The sequence below is a fragment of the Lycorma delicatula genome, chromosome 10 (assembly GCF_047948215.1).
Source record: "Lycorma delicatula isolate Av1 chromosome 10, ASM4794821v1, whole genome shotgun sequence".
Taxonomy (NCBI): domain Eukaryota; kingdom Metazoa; phylum Arthropoda; class Insecta; order Hemiptera; family Fulgoridae; genus Lycorma; species Lycorma delicatula.
Genome location: NC_134464.1, coordinates 1,371,800 through 1,399,746, shown reverse-complemented (window position 1 = coordinate 1,399,746; position 27,947 = coordinate 1,371,800). Strand labels below are relative to the sequence as shown.

General features: G+C 33.2%; 1 protein-coding gene across 1 annotated transcript in view; it reads left to right on the top strand.

Annotated features, from left to right (window-relative positions):
- The first annotated feature begins 349 nt into the window (after positions 1 to 349).
- LOC142331643 (cilia- and flagella-associated protein 61) overlaps positions 350 to 27,947 on the top strand; it is a 40,860-nt gene continuing 13,262 nt past the window's right edge. The window contains exons 1-9 of the mRNA XM_075377666.1: positions 350 to 516; positions 778 to 910; positions 2,188 to 2,393; positions 4,566 to 4,849; positions 9,077 to 9,191; positions 12,752 to 12,863; positions 18,043 to 18,113; positions 20,469 to 20,651; positions 25,535 to 25,748. Of these exons, the coding sequence (XP_075233781.1) occupies positions 350 to 516; positions 778 to 910; positions 2,188 to 2,393; positions 4,566 to 4,849; positions 9,077 to 9,191; positions 12,752 to 12,863; positions 18,043 to 18,113; positions 20,469 to 20,651; positions 25,535 to 25,748 (1,485 nt within the window). The remainder of the gene's footprint in view (positions 517 to 777; positions 911 to 2,187; positions 2,394 to 4,565; positions 4,850 to 9,076; positions 9,192 to 12,751; positions 12,864 to 18,042; positions 18,114 to 20,468; positions 20,652 to 25,534; positions 25,749 to 27,947) is intronic.

Below are 27,947 nucleotides of genomic sequence, written 5' to 3'. Positions count from 1 at the left end.
AGATGGACGGCATTATTATCGGCAAGACGGGGCACCAACTCGCTACCGCCTAGAAGTCCGATATTTTGTTGATACTCCATCGGGTTTGTGCACTGCCTTCGCCTGCTAAGATTTTGAATTAACGCCGCAGTGCAGAGGTAACGTCCACTTTACTGGCTACAATCTGTGATGAAATCGGATGGGATGTATGTCGCATTACAAACGGAAGTCGTATCGAACCGAATTGACAAACTTATTGTGTTTTTCTACGAAGTGAGATCTCAACCGATTCTGTAAGTATCCGGATAAATTTCTATACGCTATTAAAGTTATGGAGTTCTTTTTTAATCGTCCGATACAACCGATCGGAATGTACGTTTGGCTAAGCGAAGAAGCTAAGATCCTGTTATTCTTGAAATTGGCTATACCATTTTCAGGAGTGATTTGTCTTGCCTCAGGTCACATACAACCGTTACAGTTACGTGATTTTAGTATGTGTGCATTCAGCCCTACAAATGATCCTTTGCTTTGTTCAGGGTAGGCTGTTTCTTCTTCACTTCCCGGATGTTCTGTATATTTATTATCATATTTTTATATAATATTTTGTTAATTTTTTTTAACGGAGAGAAAAATAAGGTATTTGTTTAATGTTATATATTATCTAAGGTGAAACACACGCAGGTGAACTTTGTAAATAATCTACGTAAGTAAATCTTTGAGAAACCTTTATAACTTTATATGCTAATTAAAAATTCTTCTTATTCTGTTATAGTAATAAATTAATTTATTATTTTACAGAGAAGAAGACAACATTGACATTATGCCGTTGCTAGACCGTACTGCTCCTAAATTACGTAAAATATACGGTGATTATCTTGTTAGTGAACTGGTTAGATTTTCTTCTGATACAAGAGATGGGCTGACCGGTTTAGTAAGTTTGGTTTTTAATCGGTAAAAAAGTTTCTAATAATAAAATTTTAATTTGTAAGTTTTAATCCTTTACGGTTACAAAATACACTTGACTATCGATGATAAACCCACACCGTGGATTAAGCAAAATATTATGCGACCGTACTTGTTATTTGTAATTGGAAAAAGCTAAATGTTGAAAATATTTTTTTTTACCAAGATTTATAAAAAATATATTTTAGCCTTAAGAGATAGGAATGTAGTTATTAATGCTAATACATTCTTCTGGTTTTCTAACTTGTAAATTTTTTAGCGCATCAAACGTAGAATTATTAAACGGTTTATACTCAAGAGGTCTAACTCGATTTAGTGTTATGCACTTATCGCCAAAAGAACCTTTCCTTGTTGGAAATATTAATAATACTTTTTCAAAATTAAACCGTTGTGACTATAAATTAATGAATTGCGACTATAAATTCAAGTTTCAATAAAATTGTTTTTAATAAAGTTCTAATTTGTTTTAACGCACAGATTAGATTGCATCCATTGTTTTCAATAGTTGATAATCTAAAATTATTAGATATTACTATTATTACAACTGGAAGTTGATCATCAGATGGATTCTTTGAAGTGCTTGAGGCACGGGCGCTGAAAAAGACCAGAGCTGTATAAAAAACAAAATTGTTTACTACACTACATCAGTCTCCTGTTCACAGCCTCCTTCAAAACAACATAGCATTTAACCAAAAAACAACATAAAATGTTTGTTCCATACCTTTTATAATTTACTTAGCTATTTTATTGTGACTGTCTTTCCTAAAATGAAATTGAGGTTAAAGAACCATTTCTGCAGGCAGTGCCACTTACTCCTGCTTTAGAAGCGCGGCAAAACATCAGAATCATTTTATGTTACCAAGGATGTTACATGAAGAGGATGGTAGCCATTTTGAAATAAGATAAGCTTATGTAAATTTTCTGACCTGTCATATTTTATATAAGTATATATATATATATATTTATATAGCATTTTAGGACATATGTTTATATAAACCTTTTCCATTATTTTCACTAGTAGAATAGGGTATAAAAGTCCTGGGAGAACTTGCATACACTGTATAAAATAATTGTTTCCCAGCGTTTTGATTTTTGTTAACACGAAAATAAAAAGTAAATTATATTTACTTTTAGTTTGGATTTAAAAATGTTTTTTATGATTTCATAAAAACTAAAATTTATTTTTAAATATTATTAATCGCATATGTAATTTTAGTATTAATTTTTTTTTTTTAATTTTTACAGTTGAATAATAAAGCTGTAGGATTCTTACTTTTAAATAAAAACGTTTGTTACGCTACCATAAATGAATATTTTGAAGTTGTAATGTATAATGGGTTTTGTAAAAAACATTGTGACGATTACGTGCCAGAAAAACGTTTTACTGGTATTATTGAAGAAATTAATATTGATGTTCCAAACGATATTCTTGATGTCGAAGAGAAAATAGCGTACGTTATAAAGAACTGTTTATAATCACTATTATTATAATTTAGTTAGTCATAAAATAAATAGTCTATGTTAAACAGGAAGCGGCTGAAAATCCAAAAATAATATGACTTAAATGGAAGTTAACAATCGACAGTTAAAATGTTCAAGTTAATGAAACTTAAGATTTCAAACATAAGATTTGCCTATTATTTACTAAAAAAAATTTGATGTGGACACCACATTACTTAAAAAAGTACATAAAATTTTATGTCACAGTATTACGGAAATAGGGGTCCAGTCGCCATCTGTGACGTCAATCCAAGATGGCGGCGTTCGGCCTTCTTGGATTAATGACGTAATGGCGACCGGATCGCTATCGTTAAAGTGGGAGATTTGAAATTCCGCGCAGGGTGGCCAACATAGTTATTTTTTTGTTAGTTGTAAATATTAAATAATTATTTCGAAGGTTGGTAGCACTGGCATTGAGCTGTGTTGTGACGTCACACGTCACGAGCGGTAGAATTAAATAATATTTACGGTGAAAAAAAAAACTGGCCCGGATAGGTTTCCAATCCAAGACGGCAGCAGACGGCCATCTTGGACCTCAAGAAAAAGCCTCAGACCTCCGGCGTGTGCATTTGCGCTTTTCTGTTTTGCTGTCTGTGGGTGCGGCGAGCCGCTGCTTTCGGCCGGCTGTACCCTTCGTAGAAGGGGCCAGTATCGGTTTGGTTTTTGCGGTAGGCTTGCCCACTGGATCCGTTTGCGATGTTCAGATTACTTGATAGATTTAGCTGTGCTCTGCATCGGGCGAAGTCTTTCGCACTCGCGCCTTGAGAGCTATATTCGGTGTTTTATCCGTTTATCGCTTTCGGCTGCTGTACCGATGCGAGCCACGCTTTCGGCCGGTATCGGTCTGGTTTTCGGTTGGCATGCTTTTGCGTTGGCCACAGTGTTAGTCCGATATTCGGATACCTGCGGTGTGTGCGCTTCACTGGCGTTCGGTTGAACTCTGCATCGGGTGAAATATCTCACACTCGCGGCCTCAAGAGCTAAAAGTTCGGTGTATATATCGGCTCTGCTTTCGGCTGCTGTACCAGTGCGAGCCTTCCGGCGTCGGCCGTCGCGCATCTCCGCGGGGCCGTTTATGGATTTGGCAAGCCGCTTCTTTCGGCCGGCCGTACCCTTCTTAGAAGGGCCGGTATCGGTCTGGTTTTTGCGGCAGGCATTACAAAAGCGAATTTGTAATGATTTTTAAAAACAATAATTTTAGAAAAACTTATAAATATGCAGGAAGAGGAGGTTTTTCTTGGTTAATTAAGGGCAAAAAGCACTTTCGTCTTATCGCCCGGATACGATATTTGTTCTATAAAAACTGGTCAGTTAAAAATTAATTAAAAAACTAAAACCCCGACACACAAAAATACATCTTCAAAGTAAAATTAAAATGTAACATAATGACATAAAGGGATGCGTAGATTAACTTTTTTGTAAGATTTGATATTAGTGATATTTTACGGAATTCACGATCGCATCGTATAAAAAGCTACCGCTTTTCTTTTTATGCCAGCTAAAATCAAGGAAAATTTTCATTGTACAAATTAAAAAATTCTGAGCAATTACTTATATTAGTGATTATCCTCTCATTAATTAATTTTATCATTTATTCGTGTGTTTGTAATTACGGGGGGTTTAATTTACAAATTTCTCAGATATTCACAAACATAGACAACTGTCATCAATGTTGCTGAACTTTTCCAGCATTTGCATAAAGCTTCCATGCGTTCAGCTGTCAGCAATGGTAGTTTTGCTATTCCTCCCCCATCACTCCACTTACTATCTCTCAAAGGTAACATGCAAATAATTGATACACGTGGTCTTTGGGCTCATAATAAATTTTAAGAATTTAGTTTCCAAAATTTTTTTAGTTTCATTTTTAATTCATTTTGTCGTAAAAAGTGATTTCAAAATTTGTTCAGAACGATCTGTAAATAGTTCGAACTGTAATTCTGTATAGGGAAAATTATGGTAGAAACCCCCGTAACATGTGTTACGTTAGGTAACACACGTGTGCATGTACAGACAATTTGGAATGTATTTGTATGTAAAAGGTGTAAAAACTGGATCCAAAATTTTTATATTACAATATAACTACTTAAGTGAAGTTATGAATACATGTAATAACTATGTTTTAGGGATGAAGTTAAAGAGCACGGGCAAGAACATGCTGATTCTGTGGGATCTGACACTGATGAAGTTGAAAGTTTGGAATCTGAGGATGTTTCATATCTTGCAGATCTCGATGATGATGAAAGGTTTGGATACACCTTCCCACCTGTTGTTTGTCCTGGTGCAAACTTTCAGACCCATAGTAAATCAAGATTGAGTTGCGTCAATTTAGAATCGAGTGAAATTGCCTTAAAATCGAAATTAGTTGCGCATGCACGAGGTCCAAGAAGAGATTCCATTCCTATTAAATGTATGTATTATTTAAGCTCATTGATTTTATTAAGTAATTATCTTAGAATTTGTGTCTGTTGTCATGTACAGTGTGTCAAAAATAATGACTTGATTTCAGATATATTTTGTAAAAAACATTTGTTAAAATTACAAGACATATTATTCAAAACTGTTTAAAATTTCACTCGATAAATATAAATCTTATATATGCTATCCAATTTGCTGCACGAATTGAGAGCTGAGTTCTTTCTCAACAGTTTGCAAACAGTTAAAAGTTACTGCCGCTGTGATCCTGGTTTTCAGCTTATCCAAATCAGTAGGTAACGGTAGAACGTAAATACTTTGTTTCACGTAACCGTGTAACAAAAGGTCACAAGCTGTAATGTCTGAGGATCTTGGAGTCAAGAGCCAAGTTTTGGGAACGCGTACGCCGTATCCAGCGTCGAGGTAATGTTTTTTATTTAGAAACCGACGAACTCGGTTATGCCGATGTGGCGGGGGCCAATTATGCTGAAACATGAATTCTTCATAGTCTTAATTTAGTCGTGAAAAAAATTCAGTCCTTTTGTATATCGAGATAAGTGTGACCTGTACTGTGTGTCCTTCAATAAAAAAAGTACATAACAATTTTTATAAACAAAATCACGTAAAAATTATTAACTTTTGGTGAATCTCGCTCCTGCTGTTCAATCTCGTACGGATTCTCATTGCGACGTGAAACTTCACCGTGAAGAGCTTGTACCGGTTGTAATTGGTACGACCTGAAATGAAAGCGTTGTCTTAATATTCGCCAAACTGTTATGTGAGGGATCGCAAGTTCTCGGCTATCGAGTGGATTTTGTCGGCCGTCGCTGCAAAGCCTCTTGAATTTGTTGTATATTTTCCTCTGAAGTACGTGGCCGCCCAGGATTTTTCCTTTACATAAACACCCAATAATTGTTCAAATTGTTTGTACCACTAACGAATGTTCCTAGCCGATGGTGGATTGATCCAGAAACGCTGTCAAAGTACACGCTGAACCGTTTTTGCGTACTTTGTCTTGCTAAATTGTAGGACACAAAACGCCTTTTGTTACATAGACGCTATATGCTTTGTTGCATAGTCGCCACGACTTTTTCTTTTCCTGTTTAGCCTCCGGTAATTACCGTTCAGATAATAATTCAGAGGATGAATGAGGATGATATATATGAGTGTAAATGAAGTGTAGTCTTGTACAGTCTCAGTTCGACCATTCCTGAAATGTGTGGTTAATTGAAAACCCAACCACCAAAGAACACCGGTATCCAAGATCTAGTATTCAAATCCGTGTAAAAATAATTGACTTTACTAGGACTTGAACGTTGGAACTCTCGACTTCCAAATCAGCTGATTTAGGAAGACGCGATCACCAGTAGACCAACCCGGTGAGTTACATTGTTTACGACTTTTTTTTTTTTTTTTTTTTTCCTGTTTAGCCTCCGGTAACTACCGTTTTTAGATAATACTTCAGAGGATGAGTGAGGATGATATGTATGAGTGTAAATGAAGTGTGGTCTTGTACATTCTCAGTTCGACCAATCCTGAGATGTGTGGTTAATTGAAACCCAACCACCAAAGAACACCGGTATCCACGATCTAGCATTCAAATCCATGTAAAAATAACTGGCTTTACAAGGACTTGAACGCTGGAACTTGTTTACGACTTAAGTTAGCGTAAGTTAACGCGCTAGTACTGCAATGCCGGTATCTGAAACTCAAGGACGCGCACTTACAAATAGAGAAAATTTTATTTTCTGATCATGTGTACTTGCACAGGTGTGTGGTTTTAAAATCGGATCATTCATTTTTGATACATGCTTAAATATCAAAACATGTTGAATTTGTGATTCCGTTAATTTTTGTTATTTTTTTTCAAGTCTATACCAGAGCTGGCCGTAGGCGGTAGGCAACTGCCTACGACGGCTTAATTTAGAAGCAGCAAAACCGCCTGAACTAGAGCGCAAAAAAAAACACAACCCACAAAAATATATTTCGATTTCCTAAATCGAGAAAATAATATTATTTACTATATGTTAGTACGATAATATTACTATTGTACTAGTTTTGTTTATTATTTAAATATTTTATTTAAATTATCTCTGAAAATAGTAGGTATTAGTTTTAGTTGTAAGTTCTTCGTCGTTAGCTCGATAAAAATGTAAATTCTGCAATAAAATTTTGTTTTATTATTCAATAAAACAATTTTCCGTAAATCTGTATTATTTAATTAATTTAATTATATGTAATTTTTCTGGTTAACGTGGTTCTTTTATAGTTATTTTATTTTTTAAATCTTAGTTTTTTTGAAACTTTGGGGGGGGCAACATTTTTTGGGTTTGTCTACGGCGGCAAAAGCGCTAGGACTGGCCCTGTCTATACTTAACTTGGTTTAATTCATACGTAAGCTGGATTTCTAAAATAGTGATTATATAGTACATTTTTACTGATAAGTTGGATTCATATTGTGGCTTGAGATTGAGACATGGTAAAAACTGTCTCTCAAGAGATTGTATTACTGATATTACATACTTTCTGATCTTTGGATACTCAGGTTATACTCTGTTGCAAACTATTATAAATTATATTTTTTGTAATTTTGTATTTATACTTGTTAGTTGATTTAAAAAAAAAAATTAGACATGTTCGGTATGTCTATTTTTTTTATGTTTGTATGACATTTATAATTTTTTTTAATATACTTTTTTTAATAAATTTATAGTAAATGATAAAAAAATTTCCTGAAGAGTTTCTTGTGTATCTCCTATGTTAATAGGGATGATAAATCAAAAACAATTTTATCTTTAGATGGCTCAAGTGAAGAGAATGTTGTAAATGGATATCTATTACCTGGGTAGTTTTGATAAGTCTCTTTTGCCGATCAATTCCAGATTAAATGTCAAAACGTAAGTTGTATTCATCCAAGTTAACATTGAGATTAACGGGAATATTTTGAAATAAATATGTGGCAAGATTGCACGTGCATTCCTCTGGAGGGCATATTGTTAGCCGAGTCACTGTAAAATTAATCTGTCGTGTGAAAAATGTGATTTCGCTTTTAAACAGCATTCAGATTAGAGGTACATGCAGTGGTTCATTTTAATGTGAGTGTATTTCTACCGAAACTCATTTCTGTTGCTTGAAAGACATAATGGCTTTGTAATTTCATATCGCCTGATCACAAAGTAGTGTGTCATTTGGAGGTAGGTTGATTGATATCAATAGGGAAATATTGACAGTCATCAATAGGGAAGGTTGTTGACTTTGGCAATGAATGTTACATTACCAGAATGAATGAGTTGCTGGATGCTGTGTTTATTGAAATCAATACATGCACAACACTTTCAGATAATTTTCTATTGAATTATTATTGCTGGAAAGGACACATCTGTTTTTGGTCTAAAGATGAGTAAAAGTCTATTAATTCTAATAAAAATGAAACTAAGTATGTGGGAGCAGAAACATTCCCACCCTCCTGTCCCCAAAAGTTCTGAATGATTCCTTGCTGGATAGTTGTAGCTGATTTTTCTTCGATAATCAAGATGTATTGAAGAGTTCAACTTCTTGAGTTTATGCTTAATGGTAATACAGTTATTACAACGGCATATTTTGAAGTAATGATGAGGCTCAAAATACAATTAAAATCTGATGACCAGGAGAGTGATGAAATGCTTGTGTACGGTAATATCACATTGCATATGCAGGTTTTATATCAACATTATTAAAATGATTTAAGCAGAAGGTATGGGAACATTCTTTCTACAGTCCAGATCTTGTATCTTTTGGGTTTCATCTGTCTGATCCATAAAAGCAAGGACTTTACAGAACTGCAATAAAATTATGGAGAAGTTGTGATAAAAGGTGCGATGTGAGAATTTTTATCAAACATTGGGAACTGCAGTTTTTCAAGGTGTAAAAAACTGTATGACCTTATGATACAGCAACAAGACCGGTACTACGGACCTGAGATTTCATATTGTTGGGTGTGTACCAGATTGGAATTGTATTTTGCAATTTATATTGATCTAATGTGTACTCTATAAATTATTTAAAAGTAATAAATTATATTAGTAAGAAATTTTTACATGAAAGAAATTAATCTCTCTATATCCTTGTCAAACCAAGAACACATAACAATATCACGTGTAAATGGAATGACAATAAATAAATGGAATTTCTACTCTTTCATTTCAATAATTTTTTTATTTTTATTTTTTTACATTCATTTCAGATGGATTTCCATTACCTATTAAATATAATGACCTGTATGTAGGAGCTGACTTTTTGGGTGAAGGAAATGCTGTGATAATTGAAATGTTTGTTCTGGAGGATAGTGCAAATACTAGGTGAGTTTGCTGAAAGTAAAACAGATTTACCACTTAATAATTTTACTATGTGGTTGGATTTAGATAGAACTTCAGTGTTATATTAATCATGAGATGGAACTTTGTCAATAATGATGTAAAAATAAATGGACAAATATATTTTTAAATTTATGTGTTTATTGAAACATTCTCCACCAGGTAGTGTTCATCTAGGCAAATGAGCCAATTATTTCATTAAGGATCACTTGACACTGCACTCTAATCTGTGGTTGAGAAATATCTTGAATAGCATTTCTTGAATATACATTATTCAAATATGCTATTTCTTGAATAGCATTATATCTTGAATATACCTGAAGAGTATTCACCATACCTTCACATATCCAGGAATCTTTTAAAGCTGGTAGATTTTAAATGTATACAAAAATTATCAATTTCATATTTCTTTAAAATTATTCAAAAATGTAGAATTATCTTAAAATTTTTAGAATTTATTAAAAAGGTATTTCTTCAGTAAAAAGTTCAAATAAATAATATAAACTGTTTAACCCTTTCTTTACAAAAACATAAAAACTGGTGGTGTATTTGTCAAATACATTTCATTTTTTTAAATATGTAATTTTCTTTTAAATAATTTGAACATTTTTAAAATGTACATTCATTTCTGAGTAATGATTAATAAATAAATCATTATTATGAAGTTCTTTTAGAACAAAGAAAGAAAAGTAAATTGATTATTAAAATAAAATTTACAATTTTACAGATGTTTTTTTTTTTTTTAATTTCTTCCTTTCAGTAAAGTTCTGTAAATATTAAAGCTCTTGTTTTTTATTAATTTTCCATGGATCTAATTTATATAAATCAAGAAACAGATAGTATTGGTTTATGAACATAAGTTAACAATTTTTGAAAAATAGTTTTGGAAACATGCAAACAGTTTCAAGTAAGTAGCTTTTCTGAATTGTTTCCACTAAGGTATCAAACAGACATACAAAATACTTTTATCTATATATATATATTTATAATATAATAAAAGAAGTATAAATATATAGTACATTCATAAATATGTAGTACATTAGTAACTACAGACATACAAGAAGCAGTAAAACAGAGCATTCACTCTTTGTTATTTATTGGCAATAACAGTAATAATCTGAGCTCACTAGAGCAATAAAATAGAATTAACTATGCACAATGTCTTATTGTTCTTTGATCATATTGATATTTAATTTTATAGTTTATTTAAAAATAAAAAATTGTTGATCTGCACGATTTTCCCTGTACATGTTATGATTGTACAAAAACTGAAAATGAAAATGTAGCTTTGTAATACCAAAACTTTTCTTTTTTAACTTTCCATTTGTTGATAATGCTTTTAGTGTCCTGTTTTTTAGGATGTCTGTGAGTTTATCAGTAATTTTATGGCAAAGTTTGTTGGTAGGCCTGCTACCTTCGCACCTTCAGGCTTGCATTTGAAGGATTTAGTTCCTTAGTCTCTTCCACATATTTTACATACCCTACCCATATTTATCATCCATGTTTGAGGCAGTTAATATTATTAGATGGAATTAATCAGATTGATTTACAATATTTTATGAGTTATTCTTTAGAGCAGTGGTTGTCAAGTTTTTTTACAAACCACTCATGTGAATTACAATCAGTAGCCTACCACTGAACTATTAAATATGTCAAATGTTATTAGGATGGTGATTTTGAATTATCTCAGAATGGTAAAGCAATAAAAAATTACAATTTTTTTGAAAGTATCCAAAGTCTATAAAAAAAGTATTATAATTTTTTTAGTTACAACTTTGTTAATAATTTTTAACAAAAAAATTTATTTACTTTACAAAGAAATGTTACGTTGTACATTTACTTGCACTAATGATTACAATATTCTTGAAGACTAATAATTCAGTGAGAAGGATGATACAGCATACTTTTGAAGCAAATGAAGAGATATCTGGTTCAGATGAACTTAATTTTAAACGCTAATTTGGTTCAGTTTATTAAAAAATTTATTTTTTCCTGTGAGCTTAAGAATAAAGTATGGAAAAGATAATACAATTGGTGGAGAGTTGTTACCTGCTGCGAAAAGATATGGTAATTTGAATAGTGGGTGATTGTCAACTAGATATCATACAGAGCTAGATACCATACCACTGTCAAATGATACCATCCACTGCAGAAGTGAAAGTATGGCATTAAACTATGAAGCAAACTTAATAGCTCAAGTCAGAAATAGTGATTTATTCGCTATATAGCTTGAGGAGCTTTGAAAAAATTGAATGCCATGCTTTCAATTCTGCAGTGGATGGTATCATTTGACAGTGGTATGGTATCTAGCTCTGTATGATATCTAACTGATAATTTACCCACCATTCAAATTACCATATCTTTTCGCAGCAAAAACTCTCCACCAATTGTATTATCTTTTCCATACTTTATTCTTAAGCTCACTAAGAAAGATGCCTCAACTGCTTTTTTAATACTTGCTGTAAAAGATAACATAGTTTTCTTTGTGCATTTTAGAACAAAATAATCATTAGGTTTTTCTAATGTTGAATTATCAGTACTTATTAATGTTGAATTATCAGTACTTGGAGCCATTTCACCCTTATTATTGGTTTGAAAAAATTTCAAAGCAGATTGCACATTGAGGTCATGGCTCATTGTTTAGATCCTTGACAGTAAATACGATATTAATGTACCCAGGATTATATTTTTTTATAAGTTTTAGCATTTTAGTAGGAAAAAGATTTTTACTCACTGGAAATTCTGATTTCGATGTAGAGCTCAATGGTATGTGGTCTTTTTGTTGTCCCTTTGAAAAAAAGAAAAAAGTCCCTTTGCCAGCACTAGCACTTAAATTTTATCGAACAAAGAAGTAATACAATAATATTCTGATTTTCAAATCAGAATATATAAAATACTGGAAGCAACTGTATCCGTCTGTCTGCAGGATAACCATGACCAACTTGACTAGCTCTGCATATCAGCAGTGTTATGTGTACCACAGTTAGAGAACTGCTGTTCTAGATGCAGTAAATAAAAGTGAGTATTTACAGTTCATCTGAATTAAATAAATTTCATCTTTGTATGTTTAAATTAAACTGGCAAGTACAACTACTTTCTAGTTTCATTCTTCTCGAACAGTATTTTCCTACAACCTCCTTAGAAAAAAGACTTATTTTCATTAAAGATATTAATCAGACTAGTTTATGATTTGTTTTTTAGCCTTAAATTATTTTTAAGAGTAACTTTTATGTTTTATTAGGGACATCTTGGGATGTCTAGGATATCTTATTTTAAAATATAAAATTTCTACTATCTGTATGTTGTTGATTATTTTACCATTTTAACAAGAAAAGTTAAGCAGAAATTAAAGTAAGATGTTATATAAATAAACACTTTAGAGGTCCAAATAATAATGATCGAGCTGAAAATGAAACACATGACACAAAATAACAGGAATTAGTAGCTGCTTCAAAACAGACTGTAACAGGATGAATAATAAGTTAAAAAATTGTACGTATAACCTTAACCTTAAGTTTATATTAATGTTATAATAATTTTTTCAGCTTTTGTTTTGATTTTCTTGAAGCTGTGTTTGAAGCTGCTAGTGATAAAGAATACTGTATAATTTGTGCACCTTCAAACTTACCTACTCCTCCATTCATTAATTTATTCACAGTAAGTTGTTTTAATTCATTCTTTGAATTGTGGTTGTTTATAAATTTTATTATATCATAAAGAATCATTTTTTAAATAATTACCGATTCATGTTAATGGTATTGTTACAAATAAGATGAATAGTTTAATAGGTTTTTAATTAATTATCTTTTAAGAGCACAATGAGTGTGAAATCAAGTATTCAAGTATCTTTTAAGTATGTTTCAATGGATCTTAACTAATATTTATTTGCTACACAACATACTTAGACAAATATTTCATGCAAAAACACTATGGCTGATTACTTTGTGTTGTTTTAAAATCCAGTAGATAGAATTTGCATTAAAACCTATTCGTGTAAGATACTTTATTGGCTTTAATGTGATTTACAAGGACTGTCTTAAATTTAAAACTGTCTTGACTGTAAGGAAATATTATAAAGTATTTTCTTTTATACTAAAACTAGCTCCCTTAGTCTACATTGAGATTTTCTATCATCAAAAGGAGTTTCAAATTACTTCTTTCAGCATCAGTCTGCTTAACCAAAGCTTTGACAGCTTCTTTAAATCTAATAATGATAATGATAATGGTGGAAGTGACATGGAGATGAAATTCTATTTGCTTTAATATATAATATATAATGTAATATTAATATATATAATATATAATGTAATATTAATATATATGTAATATTATAAAATAAATAAAGTTTTAAGGAAACAACTAAACTGGATGTCTGCCAGAGCTGAAATAAAAGCTGGTTTCCATTAATCACTAATAAGGAAGCCGGCTTTAAAATTATAAAAATAATTTTTAATATGAACGCTGAATTACTGTATAAACACTCATAGAGAGTAATTAAATAATATTGTTGATAACAATGAGTATATTCAGAGTAGCAGTAAGTATAACAAACAAAAAATAAATCAAATTTTTATTAAAAAACAAATACCAGTAATGGAATTACAGGAATAAACATCATCGATAAGAAGTGAATGTAAATTGCCCCTAATGCAACCATAACAGTATTATAAATTATCTGACTCAAATACAGGCATTAATAGCTGCTGTAAAAAAGAACTATTCTGTAATTACTTAACTTCAAAACAAATCAAATAATAAACAAATAAAAATAGATTTTCTCCACACCCAACTGGGCCAGTGAGTCCCCAGCTGCATTGCATCAAGGATGTATATGTATACATCCTTGTAACAGAAACATGAATATCTATTTGAATTTATACCATGCATTTATACATATGCAAATATAATACGCTCCTATATATACACATATGAACTTTTTATGTATTATATTCCCATATTAAATTTCCTCTGTAATCCCACAGCATTGTAACGAACACAATCAATCCCTCAATTTCAATAATTTAGTAACGTGCTAGATCTTCAAGATTCTGGCTTCTGACTTAGCCACTTTATCTCATTGAGTACTGGGCACCTTTCTATAAAATACTGTACTTAATTTCTTTTTCTCCCTTGGTTACTCTTGGTTACCATTAGGTTCTGTCGATTTTCTTGCACCTGCTCAGCTCTCTTCACAACCTCTCTGAGGTGGGTGTTGAACAGTCCTGACTTGTCAATCTATACGTCAAGGTATTTAGCACTCCCAGATGATGGATCCTCACATCATCCACCAGGAACAACATCCCCCTCAGCCGACGTCTACCAATGATCGGGACGGCAGATGTTTTATTTGGTGCCAGACTGAGGCCTCTCTCCCTCAGCCATTTGCTTGCTATTGCCACCGCTTTGTTGGCCTTATCTTCTGTCACCCCTTCCATTCATCCCTGCACAGTCAGCGCTAGGTCCATCAGCATACGCGACCGCCTGACAATCCTCAGGGAATTCTTCCCTCAGGAGGCTGTCGTATGCTATGTTCCAGAGAAGGGGGCCAAGCACCGACCCCTGTGGTACTCCGCTGTACATATTGAAGCATTCCTCTCCGTCTTCAGTTCGCACCCTCAGGGGTCTCTCATGCAGGTAGTTGTTTACCGCCTCGAGCAAGTAGTCACTGACAAGCAAGTAGTCACGCTGTTCTTGATGTCCAGAAGAATGATCAGGGGGATCTTTCTTCAGCGCCACGTGCCTCCGGCCTGTTCTCTAGCCCATTCGGTTACTGGTCGCACGGTTTCGACGGTTGATCGTCCCCTGATAAAGCCATACTGATCGGGGAAAAACCCCCGTCAGCCTCTATTTCCGATCGTATTCTTTCGGCGATCAGTCTCTCATATAATTTACCCATCATATTAATGAGGCATATCGGGCGGTACTTCCTTGACTCCTCAGTTACTGGTTTTGGAAGGAGAACCAACCTGGCCTCCTTCCAGCAGGCAGGAAAGCTCCCCGTGGACAGTGCTCCGTTGATGACCTCCAGCACTGTCCACGGATGTCTGTCCACCAACATTTTTACTAGGGACTCCGGGATCCTGTCAGGTCTCTGACTCATTTTCAGGTTGATTTTCGTAGCCGCCCACCGCAGCTCGTCTATTGTGAAGAACCTTTGTTGACCTCCTTCGATTGGCTCCCACTCCTCCTCTGGGATACAAAAAAGCTCCGATATTGCTCTGAGAGACTGATCCCTAGTCAGTGGTGTAAGTCGCCTACCAAATGTCTTAGTAATTATTTGGTAGGCTCTTCCCCACGGGTTTAGATTCAGTCCATCTATGAGGTGTTGCCACGCCTCCTGTTTTGCTAGTTTGATTGCCTTGCACAGATTCCTTCTCGCAGCGTGGAACACCTCCACCTCCTCCTGAAGGCGCTAAGGCCTATTCTGAAGAATATAGGCTTATATTCTTTACTCCCCTTACCCGCAGTTTTTTCTCACCATTTTGGGAGACCGCATTCCACCTTTCGGCGCTAGCAAGCACGACACCAATTTTATCCATCTATTTCACAAGATAATCACGTAGTCGACATCATCAAGAACGCAATAAGGCCAAAATACGTCTTTGCTACGCCCTGTACTATACAGATACCACCAGAAACAGTCATGACCCGACAGGAGCTCAGTAATGAAATAATCTATCTCTCCGAATCCCCTACCGACCTACGGCGCAACAAGTTTAATTAGATGGTATGTCTACCTTCCCTTGTCAGATATATCCCATTTGAACTGTCACCTGTCTAGCAGAACATTATAAGACGACGCTCTACCCTCCTTCTGATAATAGCCGTTTCTGAATCTTGCCACCAAGTTTATCGGTTGATACCGAGGATAATGAACGCCGTCTCAGAAGAGACTAAACTATAACCCGAGCAGACTCACAGAGACATGTTTCTCTTTCTCTGGACCCGCCCATGAGCTTATCCGTTACGCTTTGTGTTAAGGGCTCTTAACCAGACAGGTGCCCCGTATAGCAGGATCGAGCCGGTGACTCTGTAGTACATGCGCCGTTTCGAGGATCTTGACCCGCACACGTTGCTGAAAAAACCTGCTGAGTGCGGCCGTTGTCTTCTCTTCTTTAACCGTGATTTCGATCTTGTGTCTCCTAAAGGAACGCCTCCCGTCCAGCCATACCCCAAGGTACTTCGCTAAAATACTGAAAGCACAGAGACCCTTGCATTCTGAAGGCGATATACCCCAGTCTCCGAAGATGGGTGCTGGTATGTTCCTTCTACGTCTCGATCCAGCAAAGCTGAGCCATATGAGTGACATGTATACAGAGAGTATCACGAAGTTCTCCCGGTAACCTACTCTACTCGTGAAAATAATGGAAAAGGTTCATGTAAACGTACGCCCTGAAATGTTTCACCTGTAAGTTGCAGCTAATAAAAAATTTCGATCGGATTTCAGTTTCCCCGGTGAAATGGGATCGTACTGGAATTTTTAGGACTTTATTTAAGGGACAGAATTAGTGATTTAATACGATTTTAGACCTGAAAAATCTAGTAAAATAATGCCTTGAACCGTATCTGCTGCAGTTTTTAAGAAATCTGAGGTGCAAAATCAATAAACTGGGGTAAAAAACCCTGCTTTTTATGTTTGACGTACAATATTCCTATACTTACTTTATTCGATAAAATTATTTTAATGATCATGAAAGTCCCGGGAGAACATCGTGACCCACTCTCCATAACCAAAAGAGTGCTTAATTTTATGACTCTGAGTAAAATATGAAAGTTTTGATAAAATTTGTTAATAACTTACTAGAAAAAATACTTAGCTATCTTACCAAAGTTCTATTCCTCTCTATTAACATATTAATTTTTATTACAAACATGTTTATTACAACATTTTTATTACAAAATGTTAAAAAATTAATGGAATTTTAGCTTCCCGCGGTCGGACCCAGAAATGGGTTTGAGAACGCTGGTCCAAACGGATATTGAATGCTAATCATAAATCCGTCCATAAAATATAATAAAACTTGAAACTTAGACCCGTGATTAAAATAAACCCTTAAACACGCCCTATTTCAGAATCATACAGCAGCAAGGGACACTGTCCAGGCTCTGCGATTCGAAGGTAAAATTTGTGAAACTCCCGCCACTTTTGCATTCCATTCCATTCCAAATGGAATTTATTTTTATGTTTGTGATTGAATGTGTTTATGATAAATCAAAAAAAAAATTAATATGTTTACTAAAAGATTTTTGTTAATACTGATACTTAGTTTGTTGATTTAGCTTGATTTTATGCTCTATACATAGAACTTAATGACATTAAGTTTCCTTACAAATACAGAAAATTACAAATACGGACAGAAAATTTCCTTAAAATAAACAAAGTAATCCTACAAGTACATATGTTGTAGAGAGCGGTTCTAAGAAAGAACATATTCCGTTCCTTTAATAATATTAATTTTAACTAGATTGTATATAATTTATAGTTAATTTCAGTTTTTATAAAACCATTACTGATGCAACAAATAAATCTCATGTCGTTTTTCTGAGCAAAATATCTAATCTATACTGGCTGCTATAAAAATCAGATTGTGATTTTTTTTATAAATTCTTTTGATTTTTTACTAACAAAATGATCATTAACTACCCTCATGGTGAGAATGTATAGCGAATAACAAAATTTATTTGCTGTTTGGAAAGTTAAAGAATTAATTAACAAGCAGATTGTAAAGGATTAAAATGAAGCCAAAATTAATCGTAGAAAAATTTTGTAATTTAATAATTAGTTTACACTACAAATATATTTTCATTTAACTTTTATTTAATTCTTTTTTTGCAGAAAGTGTGTCCCAAAGTTGGAAAATTGTTCCCCCAGGAGCTTTATTTTCTTCATCGTAACGTTCTGTTAGGGTATTTAATTGTTTTTTTTCTCACATTAAATATATTTATTTATATTTAACAAATAAGGCAATTTATATCTAACAAATTAAGAAAACAAGATTTGACAAGTAGACAGGAGAATAGAAATAATGTAATTAATTAATACTAACTTAACAGTTAATTAAAATTTTCTTATATTATTTTTCCTGTGGTTTTTGTAAAGGTTCAGCGTATGATCTTAAGTTATTATTAAAAGAGACTTTATACAATAGACGTTTTCGTTTCTTCCTGCACGAAAACTACTGAACCAGTCATTACGAAATTTCAAGAGTAGCTTTCTTATGACCCTCGGAATCTATACAGGTTCAAATCTCACCGATCTCACTAGTATATAAATCGGAAATAAAAAAAACACAACGTATAAATAATTAATCTAGAACTTCTTTTACTAAATTTAATTTTACCGTCTGTATCGATAGATATTGTCTGTATCAGTTGTCATTTAAATAATGACATCGTAGAAGAAGTCGATATTGACGTAGAATGTCAATATCGGCTTCTTCAGACTTTCTTATGCAGGATCAGTTTGTGTTATTAGCGTTATATACGTAAAAACAAATTTGTTTGATAATAGAATTAAACGGAATGACGACTAATTACATATTTAACAAATATGATGTTTTGAAGAATATAAAATTTTGACACCAGTACAGAGTTCTTCAGAAAGTTATTATGTGTTTTATTAAGGTCATTTAATGTCATCGTCTAATCTGACGGCGATCCGTGAGAATTCATCCTCACGCGAGTAAAGTAGCATTTTGTAGATTTTTATAACCTGAACTAAGAAGTTAGGGTAAGCCACACACATAATTGGCGTTGGTTGGACTTTAATCTGGTATTAATATTTTTGTAATGCCTGGGACGACAAGGTCACAGATAGGAAGAAAAACTTCTAGGGCTGCTAGAATTTACGATCGTAGACAACTTAAATCTACGCCAGAACGTTCTTAACGATTTGCTACAAAATTTCTATTTCAATAATCACACGCGCAAGCCTTCAAGCTTATATAGTGAAATAATAAAAAAAACAAAGCATGTAGACAGTGTTTTGTGACACTTGAGATTGCATATTTTGTTGATATTCATAAGCAGTGAAAAAAAACCTTCGCCACCGCTTAAAACTAAGATAAAATATTTATAAGTAAATTTATAAATGGATGAAAAGGTAGGCACATGAACCACATGCTTTGTCATGAATGATTTGTGCGATGTGAGGACGGTCATTTGTCAACAAATTATGAGCCGTGCTCAGGATGGCTCCCGCCAACACGTGATGACACTTATATAGCACATGTTAGTGCGATCGTTTGGTGGTTATATAAATCATTAGCGGGTAAATATTTGCGTTATAATTTTTAAATTGTATTTAGTCATTTTTACGATCGTACCTGATCTGTATTCAACTGTGTTATTATTTAATTTTACATATTAAGATGTATTCAAAGAATGAACAGTATTCCGAGGTTACTCCTTTGCAGTGAGGCTTTCTGCAAAGTATTAATTTTTTATATTTTCATAATCGTTTTAAATGTTTAAATTTTAATCCGGTTTAGTTTTTAATGATATGAGATACTGAAGCTTTGGGTGATTTTTGTGATAATGTGCTGTTCTGTACCTCATGATATTTTATTCTTCATTTTGTACAAAAGGAAAATCGTATTATAAAGTAATAGGGACACCATGCATGAGATTACAGAATCTGAATTTAAGAATTCAAAATTTTAAATAAAATTTTTTAAATTAAAAAAAAAAAACGCAGGTCTATGTAATTTTAATTAAAAAAAAAAACTTGCACGATAAAAAATGCTGATCAAAAACTTATAAAAATGGATATAACTATGTATATAAAATTGAGTATGTATATATATATAAATTTAAAAAAAAATTTATTTAAATAAAAAAGACAGTAAATTTTTCAGTTTGATTAAACATGAAAAACTTGTAAACATGATAATAACATCGATTAACATTTCATTAATATAAGAAAAAACTACAGTTTATTCTTAACAAAAATGTATATGTGTTAAACTGTTCTGTAACAGAAATGTACTTGTTTGAAAGCGGTGTTAAAAAGTACCATCGGTTAAAAAATTGACATAAGACATACATTCTCAGTTATATATAAGTGAAAATGTCTTACTATATCTATGTAACTGAGAATGACTTACATACGACGTATAACTGATTGTCAGTCATCAGTTTATATAAATGAACTTAAATAACTTTTTATTGATGTATCATATAAAATTATTAGAAAACTATAATACTTCAATGCATAGTATTCATTATTGCAATCAAACAATAATAATACATTTTATTTTATAGTCAGTTACGAGTAAGGGAGGCCTTTCGTGGAGATGAGAGTGCAATTTTACAATTAATATCAGGACTAGAAAAAAGCCGAACTATACTGATGGATTTCATCGATTCAGTTGTATCTTCAACATCAGACCTAAAATCATATGTGTTGCTTTCAGAAGATGTAGTCACTGGAATTTGCATTATATCGTAAGAGTGATTACCTATTTTATACATCATTACTAACCATTAAATCTGTTATTAAATATAAATCTGTTAACGCTGAATATGCTGAATCACAAGATGTTCATCATTAAAACGATGATTTACTTGGCATTTAACAGAAAACAAATATGTTGGAAATTACCCTTTAGTTTGTAAATGCTGAAATGCTACAGTCTAAAAAAGTCTTATCAACTTTTTAATTAATAATCCAAGTAACTTTCCATTAGTCCAGCTACTAATGGAAAATTAGCAGCTGGACATCGTGTACATAAGAAAGATTTCTAACCAGGAGGATTTCAAAAATTGTTTATATGTTACCGGTTAATTTCCATCTTCTAATATATGCCAAGCATATTATCATCAATGAAGAAGAAAATATCTTTTAGCGAGTTCAACATAGCTCAAAGCATAGAACTCAGACAATTTCCCACCTCACTGGTTTATTTTTTTTTGCATAGCAAAACATGGTGTATACTGTATTTCATAATGAAAGTTTTATTGCCTTCTGGAAAATTAGAAATCTCTCTATTAACAAAAAATGAAATTATTTTCCAACATGATTGGACAACTCCAACATGATGTTTTTGTTTAGAAGCTAGGAATTACTTGAATATAACTTATTTAAATGATTGGATTGGTCTTGGTAGAGCACTAATTAATTAGCTTTCTTTAAGATTAGTTAACATTGATGGATGGCTAGGTGTGGAGCAATTTTCAAAATTTAGTATAGCATCAGTAAGTTATTAAAAAAAGTGTCAGTGATGAAAATTTACAATGATAATGATTTTATGTGAAACAACTACCGTACAATATACAGACAACCCAATGAATTTTACATACACTGGAGCCAGTGTTCCTGTTGAACAATTTATCTAATGGTAAATTTTTATTATATTTCTTACTATGATTTATTTTTAGTTAATAATATAATTTTTTTTTTATCAAAAACGATTTTGGTTTGGTTTAAAAGTAAAACATTTTTCTGTTATATTGTGATCTGTTTTCTTTAAAATAATAGTCAAATATTTTATGTTTTTGCTTTCAACTGGCAACATTAATAACAACAATTTTGCCAGTATTAAATTTTCTAAGTTTTTTAATATTTTATTTGTCAGTCATTTTAATGTTTAATATTTTATTTTTATTCTTTTTTTGTGTTCATACGGCCATCGACTTCTACAGTCATTAACCCTTGTAACATTCTTTAAAATAGGGTTTAAATCACTACCAGGTTCGTCATATGTATTTTATTTAAAAACACTAAAATAACAACACAAAACATTTAAGCACTCTATGAATATTAGTACACTGATAACACATAACAGGATGTAATGGGCCTTGATACTAAAATAAAACAATAAATAGACACAAAAAAAACAAAATGAAAAATGGAAGTCTTGACAATACCAACAATATTAAAAAATATCCATATTCGTAGAAAAAAACTACTTCACTTAGAGAATCCTTAAACACAACATCCCAACCCCGTACGGGGAAGCACTCACCTTGTGATGTTACCGGTTCCCACACCACCTCCTCCGTTTCAAGCCCTGAGGGGCTTTACTGGAGGTTGTCTTTAGACCCTCTAACTGATTACATCTCACAGTCATCAACCAGGTCTCAGCTGGGATGACACTGATGTAAATGCCTCGGCAGAAATTAAACACAACAACTTGAACTGACTTATAGACTCATTAATAGTCTGCTGGCGTGCAGATAAGCAACTATTTTTTCTTCTTTTCCATTTTCCAATTCAGCAGCAATATTATTTATTAGACCAAACCTCTTTCACATTTGGTACAATCTTCCATTAGGTGTTTGACTGTAAGCTGTTTGTTACAAACAAGCATTATTCTATGACACCAGGTCATATCAAATGCCTTCTGCAGGTTAAAGAAGACTCTGTCACAATGTTTCCTTGTGTTGAAGCTGTTATATATGATATTCTCTAAATTAATCATTTGATCAGTAGTTGAGTGGTATTGTCAGAAACCTGCTTGATGTGACAATAAAAGATTTTCTTTTTTAAAATCCAAACGAGTCTATTATTTATAATTTTTTCAAAACTTTTTCTCAATATGTGCTTTTTTTCACTGCCAAGGGTACATTCTATCCTGCCATATCTGATTATATAGTTCTAACAATCTATATTTTGCACTGATACTCAGCTGCGCCTGGTCATGACGTAATGAATATCATCTGGATCAGAAGCCGTGTTGCCAGTCTTCTCAATTGCTTTCACAATTTCTTCTATTTTGAATGGTACAATATAAGAATAATTCATTTTGGTTCTGAAATTTAGCTTTTGAGTTCTGTTTTTTGCCTTCTAAATAATTCATCATAGTTAGCAAATTTGTTGGCTTCTTTGAAATGACTGGCTAGTAACTCTGCAGTTTGATTTTGAGTATCTCTAACATCATATTCATATTGAAGGCAGGTAATGGGAGTAAAGTTTATACGCCTACAAATAGCCTTCACTTTCTTCCAAATGTCTGATGCTGTCATTTTTCTGTTAATGGATTACATGTACTGCTGCCGATATCGTTTGCCGACCCCTTCTTCTACGTTGCTTCTTTCCTTATTTTTCATCTCTTTTTTTCTTGGAGAGATATCATGCACATTATTGTCATGCTGGCATCTTCTTAGATCCTGTTAGGGCAGCAATTCTTTATACTCTGGGTTCAACAAAGCGGCAGCTATTACTTGAAAGACTTTGGGGATTCTGATTCACCCTATATTCCTGACTTGTATAGTTAGACTTTAATTTATTTTGTTCCCTACAGAAATTTTTTAATATTATTATCTTGCTTCAAAAGAGGCCTATAAAAATCACTTATTACCGTTTATTTGTCCAGAAAACTGAGAAGTTCTACAGCTATGGAATTATGATTGCATGAAAAAGTTTCTTCGTATTATCCCAGCAGATAGATTTAGGATCACGTATCCCTGTTAATTTTAATAAAAATTTGGTAACGCTTGTTTGCTTTTGAAAGGTGAGACTGAGTAGTTTTAGAAAGTTTATGATTACTATCAGTTTATTTATTTATTAAAAGTTATTGCTTCTTGAAAATAAAGAAGAAATTCGATACGTTTTGAAAGTCCATTAAAAAAGGGAAGAGTATGACTCAGGCTGCTAAAAAATGTATAAAGTTTATGGACATGGTGCAGTATCAGACACAAAGTTGTTTTCAATCTGGAAATTTTGATGTTAGTACTGATAAAAGTGACTGATAAAAGTCAATCAAATCGTTGGAAAAATTGACCAAGACTGACACATTAGCAGTCATGATATTAACAATGAACTAAAATCGACCACAAAACAGTTTTAAACCGTTTGAAGAAGGGTGAATAAAAAAACTTGATGATAGGGTGCCGCATGATTTAAAAGTTTAGCGGATCGAATTTCCATCTGCAAATCGTTGTTAAAACGGAACGAAATCTAACTATTTTTGAAATTGCTCATTACGGGCAACGAAGAATGGATCACATACTTCAATAATATACGGAAAGATCGTGGTCGAAGCAAGGTGAAGCTTAGCAAACTGTGGCTGTGGCAGGATTGACGCCAAGAAAAGTGATTATTGTACTACCTCCCGGCCAAACGATTGATTCTAATATCTACTGTCAACGACTGGATAGATTACACCGAGCGATCGAGATAAATGACCAGAATTAATCCAATAAGAAAGGTATCATCTTCCAACACGACAACGTCAGAACCCAGACGGTGAAAATTGCCTCACGCCGAAATTTATGAAAGCTTAGCAGGGAAATTTTGATACATCCACCTTTCTTTTCTTTTTCCTATTTAGCCTCCGGTAACTACCGTTTAGATAATTCTTCAGAGGATGAATGAGGATGATATGTATGAGTGTAAATGAAGTGTAGTCTTGTACATTCTCAGTTCGACCGTTCCTGAGATGTGTGGTTAATTGAAACCCAACCACCAAAGAACACCGGTATCCACGATCTAGTATTCAAATCCATGTATACATCCACCTGACTTTATGCAAGTCGACTGTAATTTTTTTCGTACCCTACAGAACTTTCTTAGTGTTATTTTACTTCAAAAGAGGCCTATGAAAATCACTTATTATTACAGTCTTTTGTCCAGAAAACACAGTTGTTCTACAATGACGGAATTATGATTTTACCTTAAAATGGCCGAAGTTAATCCATAGAAGCGGTACATATTTTGTTTAATAAACCTCATTTAAAATATAAAAACCTCGTCTTACTTTTGCATTAAAATACAAAAACCTTTCCCCAACGTTTTATATTTATCATAAAATACAACTTGCACATTCTTAATAATGAACATTTTTTGTTATTTATAATTTACCTATGATTATCTATGATTTTCCTCCACTTTTCAGTAAGGTAAATTTAACTGCAATCTAATAGTCGAATTTTTTTTTAGGAATGCGTGAAGAACTTTTTTATGAAAATTCAGTTGATTGTTAATTTCTTCTCCTTAAAAAATTTTAAGTTTTCTGGTTTACTTACTTTTAGGATATAAGCATTTAAGGTGGTCAGCTATTAAAAATATATTTATTTTATGATTCTGCAGAACAAAAATTAAAATCCAAATATGATTAAAATCAAAAAAGTTGTTTTTCATTATATTTGAATTTTTATTGTATCGGTGTGCTCAGGTTTATGAGGTTAAAAAACATTACAAAACTTCTGAACCGTTTAGGCTTGAGTGTGGACAGAAAATACTTTTTGGTGATTTGCAACTTTTACGGGAAGAAATATTATTTTTCGTTTTAAGTTGTATTCATTTGCCTAAAACACTTTTTTACTTCGAAAATGTCACCTCTTTTATGATTATTTCTTTCTACATTGTTTGTTTCAATTATTTTCAGAGTGACTGGTTTCGATATACGACTGTTAGAGGGTCAGTTTGATATTGATAAACATCTGACATCGGCGCTACACTCGCAATACGCATACATTAAACATGCTTTTATTTGTCCAAATCTATCAGTACGAGGAAAATTCTTTTTTCGTGAAGTTTTGCGGTTTAGTTCGAACACAGTTTTATTTTATACATTGTTTGAGGAAGAACTTTATAAATCTGTGAGTTTTGTACGATTCATTTTATAGTTATAGATTTCTTTTTTTAATTTTAAATAAACTTAAAATTTTGATTTCAGTTGCATCAATGATCGGGTCCACCCGATCAAGGAATCTTAAGTATGTCATGCGATTATCATCTCTTTAAAGTGTTCTAAAAATATTCACCATTTTCATTAATGTATTAATGAAGATTATGTGGTTTTAATTTTTATCGTAAGCACGGTGTGCGCAACCTTTTAGTGTAACGTGGTATTTTATTTTGCGTAACCGTCAGTTGTTGTTTACATTAGCCTGTAAGCAATTTTGCTTCTCACTCGAGCGGTTCTGACGTTAATTCTTTGCAAGAATCTGGTTTCTTTTTTAATTTTTACATTTGTTAGCACGGTATTAAACAATTTTTCAACTGCAGGTAATATTTTAATGAAAAATAAATATTGAGAAGAGTCAAATACTATATGTAAAAATAATTTTCTAGCGTGCGTATGTTTGCTTATGAAACATAAGCAAACATCTAGACAGAGTTTGCGTATGAAATGAAAGAGAGACCAATATCACCACCGCAGTCACCGGTTAATAGAATCGCACTAAGAAAGAAAATGTTATCTAAGTAAAGGTTTACGGCTTCTTTCCCAGATTCTTACTGCATTTATTTCTATTTTACTTTCAGAAGGGTGTGCTAGTCTGGAGCACGATACTAGAATACCAGTCGTTCATATTCGTGCAGTAGCATTTCTTAATCGTCTATTATCGGGTTTACAATCATGTATGTACATGTATATCGCATAGAAAAAACTATGTTTTTGTCATTATAGAAACGTAACTAGTTATTGTATCGTAATATATACATTTATTTTGACCTAGATTTAGCTTTATTTTGAATTCTAGTCGGGCTCAGATAATCTAACTCGGTTCATCGGAAACCTTATTAAATGATTTCTAAATAAATTGTAAGAGGATATATATCCACTAACATAGGGGCTTGTAAAAATTTATTAAGATGTCATTCACATATTATGTATGCACATATATGTCGCCTCTTGCTCTTGTGATTTTGCTAAAGAAATTTTATAACCCCTCTCGATCCCTCAGTCTGACTCGGAATTTCTGTAATTATTACTATGTTTCACTGTAGATTAAAACTCGCTCATCAGTATTATTTATTAATAAGACTCATAAACATAATTTTTGTTTCCTAACGTGCATAGTCATGCCTAACATAGTCTCGAATTTATGTACATCAGGCAGAAATTTCCGAATTTAAGTGAAGGAAAAATTAAAGAAGGAATATTTGTTGGCCCTCAAATAAGAGAGTCGGTCAAAGATGATGTATATAACTCGATGGAATGGAATGCAAATTTGACGGGAGTTTCACAATTTCTCCCTACAAATCGCAGAACCTGGACAGTGTCCCTTGCTGCTGGATGATTCTAGAATCGGGCGTGTTTAAGGGTTTATTTTTAATGACGGGTCTAAATTTTTAAGTTTTGTGTTATTTTATATTTTAAATTTTAAGGACGGATTTAATAGCATTCCAATCCGTTTTTACCAGCGTTCTCGAACCAATTTTATGGTCCGACCGCGGGAGGCTAGGCTTATGAAGCCTGTCCTCCCGACGTAATTCCCCTTCAGACCGTCCACTGAAGTCCTTTCGGTGCTAACGCTTCATAGGCTAGCAGGAATACGCCACAACGGGGCACTAACTGTTTGGAGGGAGCAATGCGCCCCCTTCTCCGGAGAGAGTCGCAGTTGCTGATTTGATTTAATTTAATTGTAAGTAGTTATAGGAAAGGTTAAGGAGAAGCTCTTTATCCACTCCTTTGATGGCTGCCCTTCACGGTGCATCTCCGCAGGGCTCACTTCCGGACTCCTGTCTGTGACGTCGAGTCGAGTAGAGGGTCTTCTTTCTTCTTCATCTTCTTCTGCAGATGACCTCTTCTTTCTTCTTTGGCCTGCACTTTCCGAGAATTGGCAGTAACCGAAGTTACATACCATTAACCTTGATATTCCCATGGCCCCGAAGGGCTGAACGGGGGGAAGTGCAGGTTTCTTCTTTCTTCTACTGTCGGTGGGTGCTGGGCAGGTGACTGCTGGGCTCGTTCCCTTATTCTTCTTTCTTGAAAGGAAAGGAAATAGGGAACTTACAATTTTGGTGAAACCTAATCGCGATCGCGGTTTGGGAGCGGCGATCGCCTTTTTGTA